This window comes from Engraulis encrasicolus, chromosome 19 (assembly GCF_034702125.1).
Source record: "Engraulis encrasicolus isolate BLACKSEA-1 chromosome 19, IST_EnEncr_1.0, whole genome shotgun sequence".
Classification (NCBI taxonomy): Eukaryota; Metazoa; Chordata; class Actinopteri; order Clupeiformes; family Engraulidae; genus Engraulis; species Engraulis encrasicolus.
Window position 1 is genome coordinate 16,735,012 of NC_085875.1, and position 24,994 is coordinate 16,760,005.

The window sequence follows — 24,994 nt, forward strand, 5'->3', positions numbered from 1 at the left end:
TGCCTTTCAGGGGGGCCCCACAGCAACCTATAGCCTAGGGGCCCCAGGCCATCTTAATCCGGCCCTGCCTATGGCGAGCATGCTATGAATATTGAGGTGAGGGGGTTGTTACATTAGATTGCTCAGAGAGCCCTCCAGTGGGCTGCCTGCCATGTTGCAAAAACTTCATACTATTTTTACAGCCCAGGCAGCCCATCCTTATTACAAATAGAGGGAATCAAAGACTGTACCTTTAGAAGAGCCAACAAGGTCAGATGAATTTAGTTATAGTCAACTGGATTTCTTTTCAAAGCTTGACAAATGTTTCGTCAACTTTGGATAGCTTAGACTATAACTAAACTCATTTCTCAGGATCATCACAGACAGAATGGACAGCAAGGTTACATTTTATGGGTTATGAAACATATTTGAAGCATTTTCAATTTTGCAACCTGACAAACCGATTTCCTGGTTGGAATTGTCAATCTGAAACAGCCAACCTAACCCACTCGATATCAGGGTATTTCAGACGTTTTTGGTTGATAATGAATTCAATCATTTGGACCATGCTTTTTGCATTACAGAGTGTGCATTCATTACTTGGAACAGGATTTGAAGTGTAATTCCTCTAGCCTTGCGAGCCATCCTACGTACTTCCGCCAAATGATTGGCTCCACTACTGTAGTCTGGCCGTACTTCTCTGTGGAGTGCCTGGAGCAGTAGAATTTTGATCGCAACGCCCCCCCAGAAAACAGCAAATAAGCGAATACGCCCCTCATGTGGGGGCGAAAGGGGGAGGTCGCTCGTGACAATGACGTACACATCTGCGCCAGAGCCATTGGTCTGCGCTATGTTGTTGTTGAGCAACTGCCAGCGATTGGGTGAGAGGTGACCAATAATTTCAAACCATAACTGAGTGCAAACTTCCTGCTTCCTACAATCGCTTCAGAGCAAACAAATGCCAGACCATAAATACGAAATGAAATGGTAGCATTATGGGATGGTCAGGAACAGGCTATAATTCCTCTAGGCTGAGCTAATACACAAGTTAGTGAGTTACGTTTTGTTGGCGATCATGTCATGTTTTAGTCAGAAGGAGAACACTACATTTTCTTTACGAATGCGCTGGTAAACAAAATGATCCCATTTCGTATCCTGTGAATTAATCTTTTGTATTCAGCAACATACCCTGCCGGTCGTCGTATAAACAGGCTCACTCAGAAATTCCATTCACTTATAGAGAAGGCATAGTCCGCCTAGTATGTTCATGTTATAAATAATGCATTCCATACATACTGATGCAAACACATTTATATGGAGACACCCAATAGGTCAAGTAAACTATTTGTAGACTAGATTTGCCATGTGGTTCCAGTCAGTCTAATGTCACAGTGTAAAGGAGACAGAGAGATAGCGAGAGGGTTTGTGTGTGTGCCTGTCTGTGTGTGTGTGTGCAAGCATGCGTCTATGTCTTTGTCTGTCCGTCTCTGTGTGTCTGTGTCTGTGAGTCTCTGTGTATCTGTGTCTGTCGGTGGGTTAGTGTATGTTTTTGAAAACTGCATATAAAACTGTCTCTGTCTGCATGTGCACATAGTGATAGTACATTTGAGAGTGTGTGTGCGCATATGTGTGTGCGTGTGTGTTTGTGTGTGTCTGTCTCTCTGTGCGCGTGTGCTCGCACATGTGCACGTACGTACGTACGTACATATCTTGTCTTTGTTCTGAAGTTTCCCTTTATTAATTTATCATCCGTCTCCAAAGAAGCCCGCTCCTCTGCTCCTTGCCTGCTGATTTACGAGCCGCCAGGGCCAGATTAATGCACAGGCTAGATATGGCTGCAGCCTAGGGGCCCCCACCTGCCAGGGGGGCCCTGATTGGCCAAAAGGGAAAAATTGCAGAATTTTGACGATGCAATATTGAAAAAATTTATCAGTTGTGTTCAAGTACAGTTGGTAGATATGTTATCCCTAATTTCCTGCTTGTAATTACGACACTGTCTACTGTATGTGCATTTGTTTCAAAATTTGACTTCTGGGGGGGCCCACAGCAACCTGTAGCCTAGGGGCCCCAGGCCATCTTAATCCGGCCCTACGAGCCGCCCATATATAGTCGTCTTCACTGAGCTCTTCCTCAAAAAGCCCCCGTGCTCCTTTTTTGAATTCGCCCAAACCATTTCCATCTGTGCGGCCCGGCCCGGCGCTGCGCTGCGCTACAGTGTACAGCAGTGGTTCTCAAACTTTTCCCATCATTCCCCCCTTCTGAGGGTCTGGATGCTTTTGAGCCCCCCCCCCGAACCAACAGCAGTACTCGCGCAGACTGATTTTACGATCTCTGCGCTGTGCAGAATCAAAGGAAAGGTTCATTTCCTATATGAGAATTAATAACACAATGTTTATAATTGATGCTTAAAATGTATTGGCTTATTGGCAAGACAGGAAATCATTTCCTTGGGGGAAAAAAACCCCAAAATCAGATGTCACACGCCCCCCCTGTGATGCCTCCGGGCCCCCCCCAGGGGGGCTCACGCTCCACTTTGAGAAACACTACAGTACTGTATGCCTCCCCAGGGACTGCTCTCTACATGGGCCGCTTTATTTATACACGGCCAAAGTTTACTCTGTCTTGCTACATTTTGGCTGTATCTACCCAAACACCAGGATCATTTACAGTAACTCTTAGTTGCTAAGAGGACATAAAACAAAGCCGTAAAAACACATAAGGGAGAGATGAACGAAAATCTAAGAAAATAGTGCAGTGAAAATGCTCTTTATGGTTATCTTTAGGGGATGGGAAAATTTTGCATTAACCGGGTGAGGATGCTATCAATGTTGAGGTGATGATGCTGTTCGATTACATTTACACATAGCAGATTCTTTATCCAAACTGACTTATGTAGTAGGACAAACACAATATGCAAAGTAACTCAGAGTAAAACAAAGACATGGCAAAGTTAGTGTAAGTTAATGTACGTACAGCAGGCATCGCCAACTTGATGCCCACTGGCGCACCAGTTAGCCCTCCAGGAGCTTCTAAAGTGCCCATCAAGGATGTTAAAAAATAGTGACTACAACAAGGCATGTTTTTCTTGCTTTAAATGTGAAATTATTTATTTTACAACCGTCATCCAATGATGAAAACGAACAATCGTTCAATCGTAGTGTGATTTGCAAAGGATGTGTCAAGGATGATTTTGAAGGAACAAGTAGCCTCTGGTAGTATCCCCCAGTAACCCTCGGGAAGCCCTTGGTTAGCCAGGCCGTGCCCTCCTAGTGACGCAACAGCTTCAGCGTTGCTACCAGTCAGGTCAAGAGTCAATGCAAGTACTTTCAGAGTTTCCGCAAATACGGGAACTCCTCCCACTTTGTTGGGAGGCAAACAATCATTAGCAAACCAAGGGAGGCCATTTGGGAAATGCCGTTTGGGAAATGTTAATTGTTGTTATGCTCTTGGTCAGACCAAGTCTCGAAGAGATTTGAAAGTCGATGATAATCAGGCTAGCCCTTGGTAGCCCTCAGACCTAATTTGCGACCACTAGGGGCATGTAGATTTCTAGGCGCCCTCAGAGCCAAAAAGCTTGGGGATCCCTGGGGTACAGGGTAGTCTTGGAGTGCGTTGCAATATGCGACCTTGCTTCCTCCACTTGCGCTTGTCTCCTCGTCCCGCCTCCTGGCCCCTCCTCCGTGGAGAAAACGATAAAGTTTCCCAGCTGTCAGCCTAGCCACAACAACTTTTGAGGGACTGTTTTTCATTCACCATCCCAATTGCAAATGAGAAAAAGACTCTACAATTGAGCTTTTGCAAGATATTGAAATATAATGCTGTTGTCAGTGATGTCATCATGACATATTACTTCCTGGTACGAGGAAACAAGCACAAGTGGAGGAGGCAAGTGGAGGAGGCAAGGTCGCATATTGCAACGCTCTCTTGGTGAGTGGATGTTTTGTTTGGAGAGGAAGTAGACCTGGCTCTCTCTAGAGAAGAAGAGTCTCCAAATGCTTTATTAAAGGAAGAGAGGGATGAGGTTTATCTCTTTATTAAAGGAAGAGAGGGATGAGGTTTATCTCACAGCAGATGGTGCTGCACGGTAGCTGGTTCCACCACTGACTACTAAAGGAGAAGGAGAAGAAAAGGGGAGCACAAAATAAATAAATAAAAGCAACCAACAAACAACTAAAAACAAAACAAAAACACTCGCAAAAAAATAGTGCATCTCAGAGGGACATAGAGGACACTTCACTTTTCATCCAAAAGATTTTCCAGCTCTTTCCTGATGATGCAACACTAGGAGGAGAACCAAAAAGAACAAAAAAAGTATGTTTATCTTCACTGTCAGTACTGAAATATGTGAGCAGCATCCCACATTCATATATAGACTATTGCATGAGCTGGCCTAGCCCCAGGGCAGACTCTTGACATGATGTGTGTGTATGTATGTGTGTGTGTTGTGTGTGTACTCTTCAATTAAAAAAAATAAAAAAATAAAAAAATAACCCTTCTTTGCATCTGGGTGGTTGAGATGACGCCCTGTTTTTACATAACATTAGTTAAAAACCTACAAAATTGATATTTTTCCTCTTGAAAACAAATGTAAATGAAAGAAGATGTGGTACATCATGTTTAATATTAGTCTTAGATGAGAAGAAACATTTTTTTTTCAGATTTATGGAAAGCTTTATGTGTCAAATGTCCTGTGGTGTGACTGTAACATCAATACAACCTGGAATATATACAGCTATAAAATAAACCAACAACATTTTGAATCATCTATAAAGCATTTGGCATGATTGCATAAATGTTACCCTTATATTCAAAAATATGAATGTGAAAAAACTCAATACAGTTATATTAACTACAAGTTCAATTTCGTAACACAAATTGCGTCCTGCGGGGTGACATGTAAGTCAGGTTTGTGGACGGGCAGCTGCAAGGCCAACTACATAATACAATGGTTCTGTCACACTATGCTTAGGTTCATGTATGGTGTCTCGTGGTGTGACTGCTCTTATGGAAGTAAAAAAAGTTTTTTTATGAGTGAAAACACATATTAAGGTTAAGCACGATATCATTATCTAGTTGGCATGAGCTCGAAGGTCAGTCACGAATACAAAAGGATTAAAATGGCCACAATGCAGTGAATTTCCTGTGGTGTGACTGCATGTCCAGTGGTGTGACATGCTTAGGCATTGTGTTACTCAATCCTTACTTATTTTTCATGCATCATGTAAGGATGTAAGGATACCAGGAGATTTATTTGTCACATTCGCACAATTATTTTCAAACCATGCAGTGAAATCACAGTTGTCTGCCTGTATGATGCATAGGCGTGTGTGGGTGGGGGTGGGGGTGCGGGTGGTTAATAGTGTGTGTGTGGAGTGGGGGTTAAAAGAACAATAGCAGAAAGAGCATTGAGGGTATCTTTGTGCAGAATATTAATCATTTTATTGTATCTTACAGTAATGTCACACCAATGATGTCACACCACAGGACACATTTTCCCAAAAATGGCAAAAATTCCACGGACGACTGACATCCCCATTTTTTCAATTTTTTTTTCAATTTTTCCACCCATTTTTTCGGGAATTGGAATATGTTTCCTCCTTTAAGTGTGTTACGCATAGAGGTAGAAAATAACACTAGAGTGGACATGGCAATTCACGACAGCACTGGGAAGTGGCACATGGCGCCTCCCATTGTCTGTAGGTAGTGTAGGCATCTTCAGTCAATTCATGTCAATGGAGAACACGCCCACCTCTGTTAAAAAAAATGGACTAAAACTGTGTGAATATGAAGTAACCCATTAATCAAAGACCAGATTTGAAATGTCAGGATAAATATCTACTTAAATCATTTAAAATACATAAAAATACATCTAAAAATCGAATTATATTAATTCTGCACACATTTAGCAACACACTTCAACTATTGTCCTTGTAGAGTGTGTTGATGGACATTTTCACATTATTAAGCCATTTTTTGACAGAGGTGAGCCTCCTTGTCCATTCATTTCCATTTATCAGGCCTACCTACAGATAATGGCTGCCACAGATTGCCGTCAGAAGGGGGGCGGGGTCACCTCTAGTGTTATTTTCTACCTCTATGGTGTTACGGCCTTAAACGTCAACCACCCATCTGCACTTGTTGTTCTGTACATTTCCTGTGCACTTTGTATTTGCTAGTGATGTTGGCTATGATTATGTCCTCTTTTGAAAGTCGCTTTGATTATAAAGCGTCTGCCAAATGCAATGCAATGTAATGTAATGTAACGTAAAATATGACCGCAAGAAAAGTGCCTTCACAGTTGTCACATCTTACAATACATTTATGTGGAAGGATGAGAAAAGAGACAGCAGACTCAGATAGCATATATTCCTTTGTGTCCTGAGCGGCAGCCGTGGTCTAATGGTTAGGGAGGTGGTCTTGAGATCAGAGGGTTGCATGTTCGAATCCCATCCTTACCTGACCCCTTCACTGATGGCTGAAGTGCCCTTTAGCAAGGCACCTAACCCCATACTGCTTCAGGGACTGTAACCATTGCCTGTATAACTGTAAATTGCTTTGGGTAAAAAAGTGTTGGGTAAGTGTAAGATAATTTCATATCCTGGACAGTCTAGCTGTTGTCCCAGTCGACCCTCCAGTTTTTAAATCTGGCAATATGTTTGCGTTATCCGATCCCAGACATAGACAGCAAATGTCTGTCTGTTCCATGTGCTCGCTAGTCTCTGCTGACAGAGCAATTTTCAATAGTCACCCACCTCTACGTACTAGAACTAGTTAAGTCTGTGTAAAAACAACAGACATTTACAGCATATGTGCATGGCGGAGGGAACAGTCCCCGTCCAGTTTTCAAATCTGCCAAAATATCTGGCAACCCCAGACAGAGACAGCTAATCGATGTCCTCATATGTACAGTATCGTATCCTGCTGCTCCATGTGTGCTCTAGTGCAGTGATTTTCAACTTATGGGCCGGGGCCCACTGGTGGGCCCTGAAGCTAAATGGTAAATGGATGGACTGCATTTATATAGCGCTTTTCCACTCCTTCGAGCACTCAAAGCGCTTTACATTGTATGCCTCACATTCACCCATTCACACGCCGTTGGCCGTGGCTGCCACACAGGGTACCACCCTGCCACCAGGAGCAACTTGGGGTACACTATCTTGGGGCACACTATCTTGCTCAAGGACACAACGATGGAGTCAGGCCGAGCGGGGCTCGAACCTGCAACCTTTGGGTTGCCGAACGGCTCCTCTACTAACTGAGCTACCACTGCCCCTTAAGGTATTCCAAGTGGGCCTTGAAATCATTTTCTAAAAATTTTAATCACATTTTGGTTGCTGTTGATTTATTTAAGTTTTATTCTTAATTGGGTCAAAGGTGGGCCCCGAACATTTATGACAATTTCAAGTGGGCCCCAAGTTGAAAAAGGTTGGGAACCTCTGCTCTAGTGTCTGCTGCCAGAGCAGGCGTCACCAGTCAGCCACTTGATTACTGTAATCCAGCTCTCCACTGTGACTCAGACAACTACGGTTCCATTACTGCATCTTACTGTACATGCCAGTCTCTCTCTCTCTGTGCTGCCCGACCACAGTGCCAGGCCTCAGGCTTGCTCCAGTTCACACCACCACCACCATTATCAGCATAGTCTGTTCCAACCAGGGCTGTATTAAGATGGCCTGGGGCCCCTAGGCTACAGATGCTGTGGGGCCCCCTGGTAGGCAAATTTCGCGACACATTTACACAGAGCACAGACAGTGTCATATTATGAACTAGGAACTAAGGATAACTTGTCTACCAACTGTACTCAATGCAACACCTGAATGTTTCAATATTACCATTCCACAATGTTTCACTTTTGGCCATTTAGGGCCCCCCTGGCAGGTGGGGGCCCCTAGGCTGCAGACATATCTAGCCTGTGCAATAATCCGGCCCTGGGTCTAACCCACCCACACTACTACCACCATCAGCACAGCCTATGACAACTCACCCACCCACCCATCCACACAACCCCACACTACTCCACCTTACACTACACCACCACCACACCACACCAACAGAACAAGGCAAGTACATGCACAGCATGTCTGCGAAGGATCTCTTTCATTCAGGCCATGTTGGTCAAATTGTTTTTTTTTGTTAGCCACTATGCACGTAAGGGGAGCTTGGGAAATCTTTTGATTGCATCACCTCTTAGTACAGTAAGTTTCACAGTATTAATTCAACACATCGATAGTGAGATTTGAAAGAAGAGTTGAAAGAATACAATTTACTGTGTAGTACCAAAGATTCTTTTAATTCATAATGGACCGTCTCTGCTAGTACCTCCACCCTAAACAGGTAGCTCACACCCAGAGACGATTCTAGGATCAGATGGGGCCCCAAGCAAAAATGCAAAAGAATGAACATTTGAACCAAAATTGGCACTACTGTGGCAAAGTGTGGGCTGTTATTCACTATCTAGGGGCTTGGGGGCCCCAAGCGGCTGCCTGCCTTGCCTGGTGGCAAGATGTGCCTCTGCTCCATGATGTGCCTCCAGAGCCACCAGACGTCTTGCCATGACCTCACCCCATTTGGGCATGGGGGAGGCACTGCACGATACCTGCTGAGCTAAAGGTCCAAACGGACTGATAGCTCAGTGCTGCTGAGACTGTATGAGGCTTCGAAAAGGAGGTATACTAACATTCTATGGCAGGGGTATTCAATAAAATGTCAACAAGGGCCAGTTTTTCAAATTCCTCCCAGCAAAGGGGCCAAACTATATGTATGTAATATTATTGTTGCCGACTGTTAATGAAAAAAATACGGGACACCTCATTGAGTTGGGGGGTCTGGGGGTCCTCCCCCAGAAAGTTTTGCATTTCCTAGATGTAATTTCCTGCATTTTAATGTCCCTTGTCCCGTTTCAGCTCGATACGGAAGACATACTTTATCTGTAAATTCCCCCCAAAAATTCTGTATTTCAAGGGACTTATGGGGGGCCAGAACCTTGCCGTCCAAGGGCCGCATCTGGCCCCAGGGCCGCCATTTGAATAGCCCTGTTCTATGCCAATCTCTGCTAATTGGCATGGGTTACACATGCTTGTCTGGCATTGCAGATGCATTGCAGCACGGTATGATCTCACCCAGGATGTGGAGGACTGTTCAGACAGCTGAAGTCTTGCAGGTGACTGCGCTGCCATAGAGACAGACTGAGAAGGCAGTTTCTTTCCTCAAGTCATTTTCTTATTAAACTAAAAATCTCACACAGGGTGCATCCCAATATGTGACCTTGCCTCCTCCACTTGCCTCCTCCACTTGCTTCTCGTCATGATGACATCACTGACAACAGCATTATATTTCAATATCTTGCAAAAGCTCAAATGTAAAGTCTTTTTCTCATTTGCAATTGGGATGGTGAATGAAAAACAGTCCCTCAAAAGTTGTTGTGGCGAGGCTGACAGCTGGGAAACTTTAGAGTTTTCTCCACGGAGGAGGGGCCAGGAGGCGGGACGAGGAGACAAGCACAAGTGGAGGAGGCAAGGACACATATTGGGATGCACCCACAGTGTCCCTTTAAACTCCTCCAAATGGTTGGACTGAATTCACACTCATCATGACAAATACATGTCCTTGTATCCTTGTATCAGGCCAGGTGTCACTGTCTTGTATGTAATTGTATGCCCTTTACCGGCACCACTACCCGGACGTCACGGCATGACTTCATTCATTCATGGTGACCACAGTTAGTTGTCTGGTGTCTAGGCCCACACACACACCAGATGTGGCCCAGAACTGTGAGTTCAGGTCTGGTCAGGTGCCATGGAATTGTGTGTTGACAATTGTTCCGCCGTCACAAAATAGCACTGCATGCAGTTAATGTGTGTGTGTGTGTGTGTGTGTGTGTGTGTGTGTGTGTGTGTGTGTGTGTGTGTGTGTGTGTGTGTGTGTGTGTGTGTATGTGTGTGTGTACTTGTTGCCATGTGGTCCGCACGTGTCGAGGGCAGAAAGCATCTTGTCGCACATCTGTCTTTTTTAACGGGGTCAATAAAAAAGCAGCAGTGAGGATGTGCCATTTTTAAAGGAGTGTGATTTAGTGCTGTCGCTCATCATCACGGATGTAGTGGTAAAAAAAATGGGGAAATAAACTATGAATATGCTGATTATGGTGAGGTGCATGCACGGTGTATATTTTCAACATGTACAAAATGTTTTAAACAGACATGCAATACATCAAAACTTGTTGGCCGTTGGGCCTACTTCAGGCAACTCTTGCATAGAGACAAGGAGTATTATGGTAAAACACCATAATACTGTACTCCTTGTCTCTATGCAAGAGTCGCCTGAAGTAGGCCCAACGGCCAACAAGTTTTGAAGAATGGACTATGTCGTTTAACTTCAAGAGTATCGGAGTATACTGTCTAACAAAGAAGAGCGCTCAGCATCTCTCCCTTATAGCAGACATGCAATACATTTTTAGGAATGGAACACATGGTTACTAGTGTCTACTTATCCTGTAGACACTAAAGCACCTGCCCTGAACTGTGCGTGGCAGTTTGAACTTTTTTGAGACGTGCAAAACATCTTTGAACTGTCCCAGAGCATTCCAGTGCTCGTAGCTACACATACGTATTATGGCAGTGTGATTTTGGAATGTTATAGATCAGGGTTTCCCAAACTGGGGTGTGTGCACCCCGGGGGGTGCGCGGCCTGCCATAAGGGGGTGCGTGAGCTGAATAGAGCAATGGCGGATATGTGAGTTTTTATCCAGCATTGATGAACATTAAGTCGTTTTCAATTGTATGTTGAATTGTATGCTGGAAGGGTCCATCTGAAGTGTAGTTTAACTCCTAGACTATTGGAAAAGAGGATTTCCCAAAAAGACTGTGCATTATGTGCAGTTGTGCAGTGAATGCGCAGTGAATCCATGCTTGCGTGGCCATCAGCACACCAAAATATTCGCTCAGGGGGTGCGCGAACCACATTGAAGTTGAAAAGTTTGGGAACCGCTGTTATAGATTGTCTTCCATACATAAATTCTATGCACTCACACTGTATGATGAATACACTGTACTCAATGGATACATTCTTTTTCTGAATTTTGATATGGTGGTTTATTACAGACATGGTGCGATTTGTCAGAAAACCAGAAGTGGGGATATATTTCAAATTTTAAGCAATATCAATGGACTGACATTAAACTGTGATTAAAATCATGTAGAAAAAGTGACAATATCAAGACCAGAAGGGGGGACAATCCCCCCCATTCCCCCTACAAATCGCACCCTGATTTACAGACGTGATATTTGTTTTGCTTTTGTCCTCAGTCTACACCCCTGCTTCTAGTGTTAATTACCTTGTTTTTCTTCTTCTTCTTCTTCTTCTCTTCCTTCTTCTCCTGTGCAGAAGTGGAGACCCAAAGGTTCCGCCCTGCAGCACGTGGTCAGCAGTCTGTGCCTGGACAGCCAGCCTCCCATTGGTCCGCCAGTCATCACCCCCTGTCACCCACAGCTGGCCAGCCAATCATGGGAGCCCCAGCTCCTCACCTGACCAATGGAGGAGCAGAGAAGATGATGATGATGGGGGAGGAGGAGGAGGAGGAGGAGAACAGGAGAATGCAGTGGTGGAAGAACAGAACAGAGTGTGATTAATTGATTGATTGATTGATTGATTGATTGATTGATTGATTGATTGATTGATTGATTGATTGATTGATTGATTGATTGGTTGATTAGAAGGATAAACAAGGGGGAGCAGTGATGCTTCATGGTGCATTATGGTCCAGGAGGTGGAGGGGAGGTGTGTCCTCACACTGTAGTAGGCGGGAAACGCTGCTGTCTTGTAGTAGTAGAGGAGTTAAGTTTTTTTGTTTCTGTCCAAAGGTTAATGCCAATGGTGTTCGGTCTAAGGGTTCGTTTTGTGACATTGCTGTCTGTGGCCAGTCCGAATGATGGGACCGTGAGAATAAACAGGAAGATGGAGAGAGAGAGAGAGAGAGAGAGAGAGAGAGAGAGAGAGAGAGAGAGAGAGAGAGAGAGAGAGGACACAGTTACCCTCTGAAACAGCTCATGTGTATATTCTCTCATTCTCATGGACAATGTAGTTCCCATGTATCGACTTCAAGCCCATGGAAGCTATTGACTGTTTCGTTGTTTTTTTTATTAATTGCTGTCTTGAACTTGAGTTTCCACAGTGCATTCCTGAAATCAATATTGTACATATTGTAGAAAGCCCCAGCCATAACCTATTTCTAAAAGTCAAAATATTACGTACGTACTATGTGTTTGTAGGCAAGGAAGAACACCTGAATTCTTGAATTGTTTTTAGAGCCAAGAGAAACTTAAGCTTTCAGGCGTGACGGTCATAAGGAAGGAGGGCTCATTGTGACTCAGATGAGAGATGGGAAAGGAAGCAGTTTAATAAAGCACTGGAATGTTTTATGAAAAACGGACCGACCGACCGGCAGTCGTGCAGGGCTATACTATACTGTGCACACACCCATGCTCAACATCTGACACTCATTTTGCATGGCCTACAGAACCAAAACATTGAGCTTGGGGAGGAAAATTCCGGTGTGAGCCCAAAGAATGTTTTATTTGTAATTTTTGTTGTGTTTTTCAAAGTTCTTTTTTTGTAAATATTTAAGGCCTAAAGAAGCTTTGTTTTTGGAATAGTTGACCATTCACGTCATGTGAAAACAAATAAAATTAAAAATTAAAAAAATGGCAACAGATACGCATGCTTGTGATGAGTCTCTTTGTTGTACCTCAATGTGTTCGGACAGTGGTGCTTCATACAACACCGCACTCATAATGCGCTTTAGATTACATTTTAATGAAAGAAGGGAAATGGGATCAGTATTAGATTAGGGGTGAATTGCTGTATGGCTGTCTGGAAAACAGCCCAGTTTACAGAGTGACATACTGTGAGCATTGTTTTCCTCTATATTGCACGGGCAATTAGTCTGGAGGTAACCCAGGAGCACATTCTTTGCAATACCTACTTACTCCACCAGATGGCGAGCTTTCCATAAAATTGACTCCCAACTGCTGAACCGTACTCATGGTAACCATCTGCTTCATGCGCATTAGAATCCTGTAGTAGGATAAATATCATATCAGTTTTCCCGCCAATTATCTGTGTCTGCCAGATTAGTAATACCAGCAACTATATGCTATGACCAATGCATTTGGTTAATGTAGACTTGAATTAAAGTCTAAGGGAGAGTCCCAATGAATGATCATTGTTCAACTACCACATTCTATACCTTATTAAAGCCTACTTTTAGAGCCAAGCATCAGAGTTAGCGGAGAAAAAATGTTGACAAAGTAAAAGTTTGTTGATCAAATGCGCGCGCACACACACACACACACACACACACACACACACACACACACACACACACACACACACACACACACACACACACACACACACACACACACACACACACACACACACAAAGAGGAGTGAGTAGATATAAAAATACATTTTTATGTATGGCAATAAGTTTTATATAACACTTGGCCAGAAAGCATGTAAAATCCAGCATGTAGACTACAGTACACCTGAAATAAAATAGAAAAATATACAACATTCAACAATGAGTCAGGCCTATATAGCCTATTGCACAGCTTCTAAAGAAATAGCTAACCACCAGGCTTATTTACAAGCTGAGGGAAGTCACATTATCAACAAAAATAGAAAGAAGCAAAAACAGAGCGACCAGCTTGGCCACTTGACCAGCTGTGCCTGGGAACAGCAGGCATTCCAGCCCCACTCCGCAGGCCTGCGTCTGAACTCTGGTCTATCCCCTCTCACAACTATGCCTGGAATGCAGCACTCTGATACTGCTTTTTAGGAGGTCGATTATCCGTCACTATGAGAAGAAACCACGGAAAACTACTTTATCAGGTAGGGTAGGGAAGGCTATTATGTACAGTACATGTAAAGTGAATTAGGCCTGAAGAATGCCTATCCATGCCTATGTTGGAGGTTTTCTTCCAAGAGACATCATCCAAGCAAGCCTATCATGGCAAGTCAATGTAGGCTTATGTAGGCCTCGCCTTGTTGCCACTCAGACTCCAATGCTCTGTGTGCATATATAGGCCTAATAGTATTGTATATGCTGGTAGCATATAGTTTTCGAAACACCCAGTGTTGTGTCAGTGGGACCAGGCTACTGTAGGCCTGTATCAGTAGGCTACCATGGATTTTTAGAAATTATTTCAGCTAAAAGAAAGGGGGGCTGGATAGAAGAGGGAGAATAGAATAGAATAGACTTTATTATGCCAGCATGAAAATTGCCTTTGGTCTCACAGAATAAAAACAGAATATAAAAACAAATAGACAAAACAAACATACAAATCGCTGCATCCACCCCCTTCAACCAGCACACAGAGTGTTAGAAATCCTTGTACAATTCCATAATATTTTATCAGATGGGCTACTGATCATAATGTTTTCCCCATAGCCTAAATGTTGTGGGGAAGAGGGGCATATAAAGACCAAATAATGTAAAAACGTTTAGTGTTATGACATATCCCTAAATTTAGGGTAAGAGGGTAGGCTTATGGAGTCGTGCCCCCATACAAATATAAAATACCTAGAACTACCGCCTGACTGAGTTTGATTGTCACATATTTGGAGCAACCGTGTGTTGAGATGCCCCGTGCAAGTCATAAGGAACCGCCCTCTTCTTGGAGACAGGGCGGTCCGTTGCTAAGGGTGAGGTTTGGTTGAACCGGCTAGTGCACCGAGGACCGTAGACCGTAGCTAGACAGAAGCAGGTGAAACGACTGATGTTTTGGAAACGGTGGTGACTGCGTGTCGTGGGAGCACTCCACTTTAACCGCATATATCGTTACTTTCTTTGAATTTGGACTACTCACACTTGATACTGCGCCTGGCTGAGTGACTGAGCGCCATTTACCGCATTTTTGGACTGGGTGTTGATAAGGTAAGGCAAGGAAATGGAAATTGTTTTTTTTTTCTTTCTTCAAGCGAATGTTAACTTTCGCTAGCTTCATAACATGTCTTTGCTTGAAGTGATGCGTGATGCCTGTTAATTTGACATTTACGCTGGTATATATGGTAGAAAATTGCTGCCCATTTAAGAGCGCGGCTAATGAAGTCAGATTGGAGGTGAGTCAAAAAGTGGTTCACTCCGAGACCAAGAGCCAACATTAGCACCACTGTTAGCGGGTGGGCTTGAATCGAAGTCAGCTAACAGCACGACTTCAGCTGCAAGCTTGTCTGTCATCTGACTTGCGATGGAATTCACGGGTAAACTATCAATGTTGCATGTTTATTACGGGTTTGTAGAATACAACAAGATATGGGCAGAAATGTATGTGTTACTTATTTGGTTGAAAGCTGTTAGCTGAGACAGAGAGTCTGTCGTAGATGACCAGTCTGCCAACATTGTCGAGGTGAATGGACGTCGTATAGGTACTTAAATATAAGATTAAAATGAGTGGGGACATGCATATTCTTGTTGTTTAAGAGCTTTAGCTTGCATGTGTGGCGTTATGTTTATAAACTTGGTCTCTACCTGAAAAATGAAGTTAACGTCATGACAGTCATGTTCGCATACTAGAAATAGAACTATGGGGAACCTTGCAGAATTTTAATCAGTTTGAAGTCTGACAGTCTGTCTGTCTATTGGCTGACACACTTGTCACCTAGCTGCTACGCATATCTGTCATGAATGAATCTACTATCTCAATATCCTTGTTTGCAAACAATTTTTGCTCTGGTGGTGCTAGCTGCTAACAGGAGTTGGCTAACTACCACCAGCTAACTTGAACATGACAGTCTTGCCCTCTCAACCAGCGAACTAAGGTTAACATTACGTGGCTACATTCCATCATGTTACTGACTTACTTGTGATAGCCATGGTCGTAATTGGTGAGAAATTGCCTAATAACTATATCGGTAACCTGTGGTCAAAACATCGCCCTAGCCTGCGCCGAGAATTAATTCATGTCGCCTTCGTTACTCAGGATAGCTCGCTAGGTCCAGCAAAATGCGGCACATCTGGTCCAATGCCATTTCTCACTGCGTAGCTTGGACGCTAATTCGAAGGGGGTTGAACGTCTCGTGTTAATTTCCAACCAAGTTACGACAACCGGTACGTTTTCTCGTGGTATGCACGTAGTTCGATGTAGCTTTGTGACTCTTGGTCAGGCAGGAAAGGAATCCCGTTTTTTGAACGTGTCCGTGGGACAAACTTGTGCTAGACTAGTCCTTGGGCTAGTCCCAGTACCACCTTCACCCCCATTAAATACCAGTGGCGTGTCGTCGCAGATGCCAAGGGATGCCAAGCATCCCCTAATTTTCCCAACAACAGCTTTAATATCCGTTAATCATTAAAACATTCTGTCTATCGACGAGTCTCCTAATATTCCATCCACTCTCGTCACTCTCTGTGAGTATTTTCCAGCTGGGGAAATAGCGCCCCACCCCCTCCCATTGGATAACCATCTGGTGAAACAAAGTACTACACGTCTCTCGATGCAAAAAAAAACTGGTGCCAAGTCGAGTTGGCAGCCATAAATTTCTGGAGTTTTGAAAAAAACGAATGCTTGACCAATCATATCGCTCAAAATTGGTCACGAGATAAATCATATTGCCGTCTATGATTTGCCAAAGAGGGAAACGGATGATACTTCAGGATCGGCAGCCACTTTACCTGGCTGCCAGTAGAACTAGAAACTACATTGAACAGACTACGGGCAAAAGTGACAGTTTAAGCGCGCATACACAGCCGATGGCTCCCAATGTTGTCAAGGCAGGCAATGCATAAAATGGATTTAATATAACGACAGGATCTTCACATGGACACATATACGTTCAGGATAACTTCTACAACGGTAGGCAAACTTGCTTTATTGTTTCAGAAAGACTATAAGCAGGCCACCTAACGTTTGAAGCTAGCTTTGTTTTTAGCTTTGTTGCTCGCTGCTTGTTAGCTCTTGCTATTATGGCAAATAAGCTATGGTGATTATTAGATGGCATAATGTGCCACCGGGTCCTAAATATACGCATCATGCCACTTCTCTGTGCTCTGTTGTGCTCCGTTTCAACCGCGTGCATCAGGGTTATTTTTCAATGGGTTTTGTTTTAGCATGTTTGCGCTGGAAATCGCCATACATCTGGGAACCATAGAAAGGACACAACATTTGACATTCGATACAAGACGTGCACGACTCAGAGCAGCCGGTTGAACCTAGTCATCAGTAGAATAACTAGTGGTCAGTCAGTGCATGTCCGTTGTCTGTCTGTGTTATTGCATTCTGTTCTGTGGGGCATTTGAACTGGCACTTAAGGATGACACTGAATTGTGTTTAGGGGGCTTCTGGAGCATGATGTCGTGCGTTAAGTGCAAATTCTTGCGGTGTTGCTTGTCACTACTCCAACTCTGAACAGACATAGTATTTTTCTTGTTATTTATTTCTTAACAAAAGTAGTCACACGCATGATCAAGAGCTGTAGCTGCGCTCGTGGTGTGCTGTCCAAAACAGACCTCTCCTTCCTGTGCTTCGCAGCAGTTCTGGCAAATGCCTTCATGTTCGCAAACATGCAAATCTCATAAATTACACCTTATTGATTTTATTCTCATGGCCAAACTTTCTGCCTTGCTTGTTGTCCCAGCCAGCCGCCGCTACTGATTAATAATAATTATATTATATTATATTATATTATATTATATTATTATATTATATATATTTTTTTGTTCTCCCTGGCTTCCTCGGAAAAATAACGCACGCCACGCTACTGTTAAATACCATGTTAGTGCATTAGCGTTCAGAGCACTTGCCTTCAGGTGACAAAGCAAAGTGACCTAACTTATTGCATGGGCGAGTGACGTCGCAGGCGGCAATAGGCTAAACACCTGACATAAACATTTTATTACCGCCTGTGAAAATGTATTATATGTGTTGGAGATAACATGTTTCCCAAACTGGGTTCCTGAGAACAGACCTGGAAGACATCCTGTGGTTCAATGACAAGGGATCCGAGAACATGCAAATGTTGCACTTGGCATGTCAAATTGCAGCTAGTTTACATGATAAGGCGATGCATAACATTATAATCATGATGTATAGCATTACCAGTGACAAGAACGGTATTTCTTTGTTATTACTAACATGATATTTTTCAAATATGTCATCACAGAGCATGTATTTGGCGTTACCATCCATGATCCAGAAGTCATATTAAAATTCACGTCTTCGATTTAGGGCACATAAAGGCAGTCAGGTAGAGTTTCACCTCATATTCACCTGAAAACTTTGGCAAGCAAGGGCTGGCCTCCCTTGGCGAAACTCAACACCATCCCCAACATCTAATTAGTCATCTCGCTTGAGACTGCAGTGTCGCAATCTACCTGACTTTACTGGTCGCAATCTACCTGGCTTTACTGGTCGCAATCTACCTGGCTTTACTGGTCGCAATCTACCTGGCTTTACTGGTTGCAATGTACCTGGCATTTCTGGTGGTTTAACATGAGCCAACATAGGTGGTCCATGCCTACATGAGTTTCGTCTTCCCACACTATGTGTACGTGTCACGAATGTAGTCAGTCTACCGGTACACTCCCCCCAAGTTGGATACAATTCTTTCCGATACATGTGAGCAGGAACAGTACAAGAAAACCGTAATGAGACTGAGAGTTTGTACCATTGAGGGATAGGCTCAGCAATATGATTCAGAGCACTGTCATAAGCAGAACCTGCTCTGGGTAAGTTAACATTGGGCTGCAGAGGCGGAGGTTAATGTATAACACTCCCTGACAACTGGTTGACTTGCAGTCCTGATAAAAAAAAGTGTTGTATCAGTGGTTTGTGTAGGAGGGGGGTTCACTTCATTTGACCTGAAGTTGTGAGTTCTTCAGACTAGGTCCGTTTGAAGCTGAGAAGCTTCACTAGTAAGGCCTCTCTAGGCCCATAAAAGAAAGAGGGAGATCCACTGGGCCCCATATCACTCTACCTATTGTGCCCTCAAGGTTGCACTTGCACAGTGTGACTGACACAGTAGTGCCTGCAAGCCGTGGCACATCAGCATGCTATATTGAGTGAGTGTGTGCTGCTGTTATAGGCTATTGAGCGGAACTTTGTGTCACTCACTCGCATCATGCAGGCCTGCAGAGATGCGTGTGTGTGCTGCTGTTGTCATTGTCATCGTGTGCAGGAGAGACTGCTGGGCTGGCCACCACAACCCTGGCCAGGCTGGCAGGCCTCCAATCGTTTTGATTGATCGGTTTTGCCTGGCAGTCTTTCTCTCTTTGCTAAGTAGCATGACACCGCATCCATATTGCTTAACTGTTAGATGCTTCATAGATTTTTATGGCCATGCTCATTTGCGCTTTTTTAAAGGCACAGAGCGAGAACTATATTGCTTTACTTATAGATTCTGTTAGCACCATCCATTCTGATTAGGCTTGCCTTGTGTTGGTGTACAGACTATTTCCGTATTGTTATGTCTGCAAGCATCAATGTGGCACGTTGATGTCCAGTAGTACAATGTTATGGCTTTTTTTTGGGGGGGGGGGGGGGGGGCGTTGATGGTTCTGGGGAGGGGAGTAGTATTCGAAGGAAGGACAAATCCACAATTTGTTAACTCAGAGTTGTAAATAATTAGCCCAAATGTCTTGATGGAAGAGCATCATTTGATTCTCATCGTAATACACACCCATATTTGATAGCCTTTTACTCTTTGGATTGGATGTTGCCCACATACATGCACTCGTAAACATACTCGTTGCATGTTGACACGTTACCCATACAAATGAGTAAAAAACACTCGCTGGAGTGCCTCGCCTTCCCTTGCACGTGAGTGGTTAAAGGTTACTCAGCAAAGAGTCTAAAACAGTGGTTCCCAAGCTTTTTTTCCCTGCGCACCCCCTTGTACATTTCAATGTGGTTTGCGCACCCCCCAAGCGAATTTATGGTGTGCTGATGGCCACGCAAGTATGATTCACTGAGCATTCACAGCACATTATGCACAGTCGTTTTGGGGAATCCTCTTTTCCAATAGTCAAGGAGTTAAACTGCACTTCAGATGGACCCTTCCAGTATACAATTCACCATAAAATTAAAAACAAATGAATATTTATTAGGGCTGGGTTAAAAAGATCGAATCGCGATCCAATATCGATTCACGTTCGAAAAGGGCGATATCGATTCACTACTTTGTGGATCGATCTTTTGCCGATCATTATAGGCGCTATATACTAATCCACATCCTGTAGCTCTCTTCCACAGTTTCCCACTTATTTGTCACATACAAAGGTATTTCATGTTTGTGTGGACGTCAAAGGCTGAGATATTTAGGTTTTCATAACCAGTCCTAGAATTTTAGGCAGAAATGGGTTAAAGTGATAGCCCAGCAATACAAAAGATCGATATCGAATCAAATCGGATCGGATCGTGGATCGAATCGGATCGTAGCCTTCTGGATCGGAATCGAATCGATCCAGGGAATTTGGATCGATTCCCAGCCCTAATATTTATTAAATGCTAGATATAAAACACACATATCCACCATTGCTCTATTCAGCTCGCGCACCCCCTAATGGCAGGCCGCGCACCCCCAGGGGTGCACGCACCCCAGTTTGGGAAACCCTGGTCTAAACCAAAGGGTACATTCCACTATCCTAACTTCTGTCCTCCCTTGTGCCTGTGGCCTCGTGTTGTGATGACGTCGCAACAAGACGTCATTGATCATTTTCTCATTCGGAATCGGGATGTTAAATGGGGGAAAAGTCCCCCAAAAGTTGTTGTGGCTGGGCTGACACTGACAGTGGGGAAAGTCTATTGTTTTCTCCACGGAGGTGGGGCGTCAGGGAAGCACGGGGCCACAAGCGCAGGTCGAGGACGGGATTAGGGATGCACGATGTGAAAAATTTCGTCCGATACCGATATTGCGGTACCGATATTAACCGATACCGATGTTTTTTTGTTTTTTTTTAAAGAGATAACATTTAATACAGACTGACAATGATTCAAACAAACTGCATTTTTGAATGTCCTCTTATTTCCAAAAACACTTTTTAACTGCCTGTGATAAAATTAGATAAAAAATAGGGACAAACTAGAAGGCAAACAATGAAAGTCACAGTCAAGTCCAATCTTCTAGAACCGTAACATATTAAAAAAAAAAAACATCGGCGTTAACATCGGCCCAGTTTAACCCATCGGACCGATGTCCGATGTGTTGAGAAATGTCAAATATCGGCCGATGCCGATACATCGTGCGTCCCTAGTTAGGATAAGCTTAATAGAAAGAACCCATGGTGAGCAGCAGCATAAAGGACACAGGCCTGGCCCGCCTCACGTCATCAGACCTTTTCTCAACCCCTTCCGAGGCCATGGGTCAGCTGTTTGGCAAAACAATGCCAATTCCTGTGCTCTTTCTTTATCCCTGATGCAGATTACTGATTTTGTTCTCCGTGTGCGATTATGAGAAACTGAAAGTGGCGTGGTGCTGCTGCTACGCCTTCTGTGATTTACTAGCGGTGTGTTCTGCTGACCCGTTTTCCAGTCCAAGCCAGCTTAAAATAGAACAGCCGCAGTGTGAAGAAGGAAGGAGTAAGGTAAAGCCAGACTCGACTCACCCCCCGTCCCGTCCTCTCCCCTGCTAGTACCTATTTATTTGGCATTACCCTACTGTACTGTACGCTACACTCCAGCCACACCAGACGTTAGCACTAGCAGCATTGTTTGTTTGGAGCTCAGCCTCTCTCTCTCTCTCTCTCTCTCTCTCTCTCTCTCTCCCCATCTGTCTGTCATCGACTGTAAACAGAGACCACTCTTCGCACAGCTAATTCCTGATGATGTTGTTGTCATATGTCTTCATCACTAAATCATCAGTGTGTGGGCCTGTATCCAGAAGTACAAACTGTACAGTGATGCACCATGCCTACACATGTAATTCTACGTGTTGAAACAAAATCCATCGATATTTAGGCTTCCTGTTAGCCTACTTTCTGTTTGTCAGGGTAGGGTGAAACAACATGTTGTTTAAGTTACACAGAGCTACACAGAGAGTGTGAGTGTTCTTTTAGTGGCCTATGCGGTGTTGCAACCTCACATTAGGCTGTTGGTGCCTGCCAGCAACTGATTGCATCAACAACCAGTTGGACTAATTTTGCTAATACAAAGACTGCAAGTTCAAGCGTTGGTCAGTTTGTTACACTATTCATTCATTCTGGCCTGTGAGTGAGAACGTCGTCTCGCATGTCTCAAAGTCCCCCGCCACATGGGTCTTGGTCCACACTGCACCGGATACGTTTAATCGGTGGCTAGAATGAAGCCGAGTAGGGATGCAAATTATCGATTAATTCATTAATCGTTAGTTGATTGCCTTATCGATCGATCGATTTACGATTAATTGATGAGCAGCGTTTTCCCCCCGAAATCTCAAAGATTCTCGAAGAAAAAAACAAACTAAATCTCAATTTTAATACAAAATTGAGATAAAGTACTGAATTTAAGTTAATTCTATTTAAATGCTTTAATCCAAAGGAGATTCAAATATTCCCACTATTCACACCCCTCTTCACACACACTCTTCGGATGTCCATTTCACCTGGGTCTCTTGTCAGTTGAATTGTCGATTAATTGCGATTAATGTTTTTTAATCGATTAACGCATTGATCGATTAAAGTCGATTAATCGCTTGCATCCCTAAAGCCGAGTAAAGAATCTGGTCCTGGTCAAGGCTAAGGGTTGGGTGATTAGGTCAGATTATTTAAACTTGTTATTTTACAAGTTAGGCCCGGCTATCCCTTAACACTGATGTTGTTGTTGTTGAAACAAAAAAATCAGCCTATACGATTGTACAGGTGGACTAAAAGCAATCCTAGTGCGACAATACAACATGGGACAGACGGCCATGGCTCAATGTTTAGAGCGCCGCCCTTTAGACCAGACGGTTGCAGGTTCACATTCCATCCATACCAGCACCTTCATCCATGGTTGAGATGCCCTTGAGCAAGGCACCTAACCCCACACTGCTCCAGGGCCTGCGGCTGTAACCAATACCCTGCACCTAAATAACTAAGTCGCTTTGAAAAAAGACATTAGTTAAGTATAATGTAACGTGAAAGAAAGAAAGTGAAAGCCGATTGGGAAACTCCAACTCCCATTGTCATTGTGACGCAGCACTCCACAGCACACAAGTGAACACTGCACACTGCACACAACGAAATTGCATTTATGCCTCACCCGTGCAAGGGGGCAGCCCTCAGGGGCGCCCCATGGGGAGCAGTGCGGTGGGACGGTACCATGCTCAGGGTACCTCAGTCATGGAGGAGGAAGGGGGAGAGCACTGGTTGATTACTCCCCCCACCAACCTGGCGGGTCGGGAGTCGAACCGGCAACCTCTGGGATGCAAGTCTGACACCCTAACCGCTCATCCATGACTGCCATGGGAATGGGAATACGGTATTACATATTGTTTTTTTGCTCCATTGCCCAGCCGTAGTCAGGCGTGAGGTGGGATGAGGAGTGTCTGAAGGGATAGAAGAGGCTGCGGAAAGGTAGGCAGGAGGGCAGGTAGGCAGGTGTGTGATACTCCCAAATATTACAAGTAAAAAACAACAACAACAACAACGACAACATGGGAATGTAAGCTTTTACTGCATTTGCTACATTGCCCAGCCCGACCTGTCAGAGTTTGGAAGTGATGGGGGAGGCTGCGGACATGTGGGCAGGCAGGCAGGCAGGCAGGCAGGCAGGCAGGCAGGCAGGCAGGCAGGCAGGCAGGCAGGCAGGCAGGCAGGCAGGCAGGCAGGCAGGCAGGCAGGCAGGCAGGCAGGCAGGCAGGCAGGCTGGCAGAGAGAGATTCTACACAGAATAAGACGTTTGAAAGAATCCTGATGAAAACCAAGGCCTGCAGTGCTACATTGTAATTTACTGTACTGCTAGCTACCTTGCCACCTTGTGTCCAACCCCTAGTCAGGTGAGGTCAAATGAGGAATGTCTGAACTGATTGTGGAGACTGCAGGTGAGCTGCCCATGAGGGTGATGCTGTGCTGTGCTGTGCAGCAGTGCTGCCCAGTCACCTGCTGTGTGAGCAAGTTGGTTGGTGCTCATGGGTTATTCAGCGGGCAGGCCGGCTCCTCATTAGGGCCTGACGTGCCGTGGTGCGGTGGTGCCGTGCTGTTCCGTGGTGCCGTGGTGCGGTGCTGTTCCGTGCCGTGCCGGGGGAGTGATTAAGAGGTGCAGGAGGCCTGTCAGGCCTTTTGTTTCAACCTAATCCCCTGTCACACACGGGCAGAGCTGACCTACAGTGATTGTGTGCGCGTGTGTGTGTGTGTGTGTGTGTGTTTGTGCGAAGAAATGGTGTAGGGTGATCAAACAGCAGATCGTGTGTGTGTGTGTGTGTGTGTGTGTGTGTGTGTGTGTGTGTGTGTGTGTGTGTGTGTGTGTGTGTGTGTGTGTGTGTGTGTGTGTGTGTGTGTGTGTGTGTGTGTGGACACATCTGACTTAGAAAATACAGTCCAAGTCTTAACATAACTCAAGTAACTCAAGTTGCTTAACTTGGTCCAAGGAGGCCCTGTACCAAGAAGACACATTTTTTAAAAGTTTGTTTGAACAAACAACACATTTTTGGTGTGCACTCCATTGTTTTTTTTCTCCAACCCCGGGAACAACTGAAGAACTGTGGTTAGAAGATGGACGTCAGTAGCACCTAGATTTTTCACAACACAAACTGTAATACCAGCAACACGGGAATAGATAGATACCTGGAGGACAGGGAGGCAATTTAGCTATAGGCTATTTCACAAATGCAGAGCGTTTTCTGTCAAGACCACAATTATGAAAGGGCTTAGGCACTCATGACACACTGTAGCAGAAAACATCTAGACCTATGGCTCTTGCGTCACATACTGTACACTACCTGTTGCTGCAGCGCTATGTGGGCCGTGCACACTGCTGAAAGAATGTGAAGACTACTACGTTTCACTGACTACTACTTCAGTGAGGTTTGATGGTTTGAGTTAAGTGTAGTACTAGTACCAACCAAGGTTATA

At 44.3% G+C, this 24,994-nt stretch overlaps 2 protein-coding genes across 3 annotated transcripts in view; both read left to right on the forward strand.

Moving 5' to 3' along the window:
* galnt16 (UDP-N-acetyl-alpha-D-galactosamine:polypeptide N-acetylgalactosaminyltransferase 16) overlaps window positions 1-12,681 on the forward strand; it is a 111,021-nt gene extending 98,340 nt beyond the window's left edge. Inside the window, exon 15 of the mRNA XM_063183704.1 lies at window positions 11,359-12,681. Coding sequence (XP_063039774.1) covers window positions 11,359-11,502 — 144 coding nt within the window. The 3' untranslated portion in view covers window positions 11,503-12,681. The remainder of the gene's footprint in view (window positions 1-11,358) is intronic.
* Window positions 12,682-14,703: 2,022 nt separating this feature from the next.
* The window catches only part of numb (NUMB endocytic adaptor protein), a 113,628-nt gene continuing 103,337 nt past the window's right edge, over window positions 14,704-24,994 (forward strand). Inside the window, exon 1 of one of the 2 annotated variants that reach the window (XM_063183705.1) lies at window positions 14,704-15,237. In XM_063183705.1, coding sequence (XP_063039775.1) covers window positions 15,225-15,237 — 13 coding nt within the window. In that variant the 5' untranslated portion in view covers window positions 14,704-15,224. The remainder of the gene's footprint in view (window positions 15,238-24,994) is intronic. The other variant, XM_063183706.1, reaches the window with a different exon arrangement.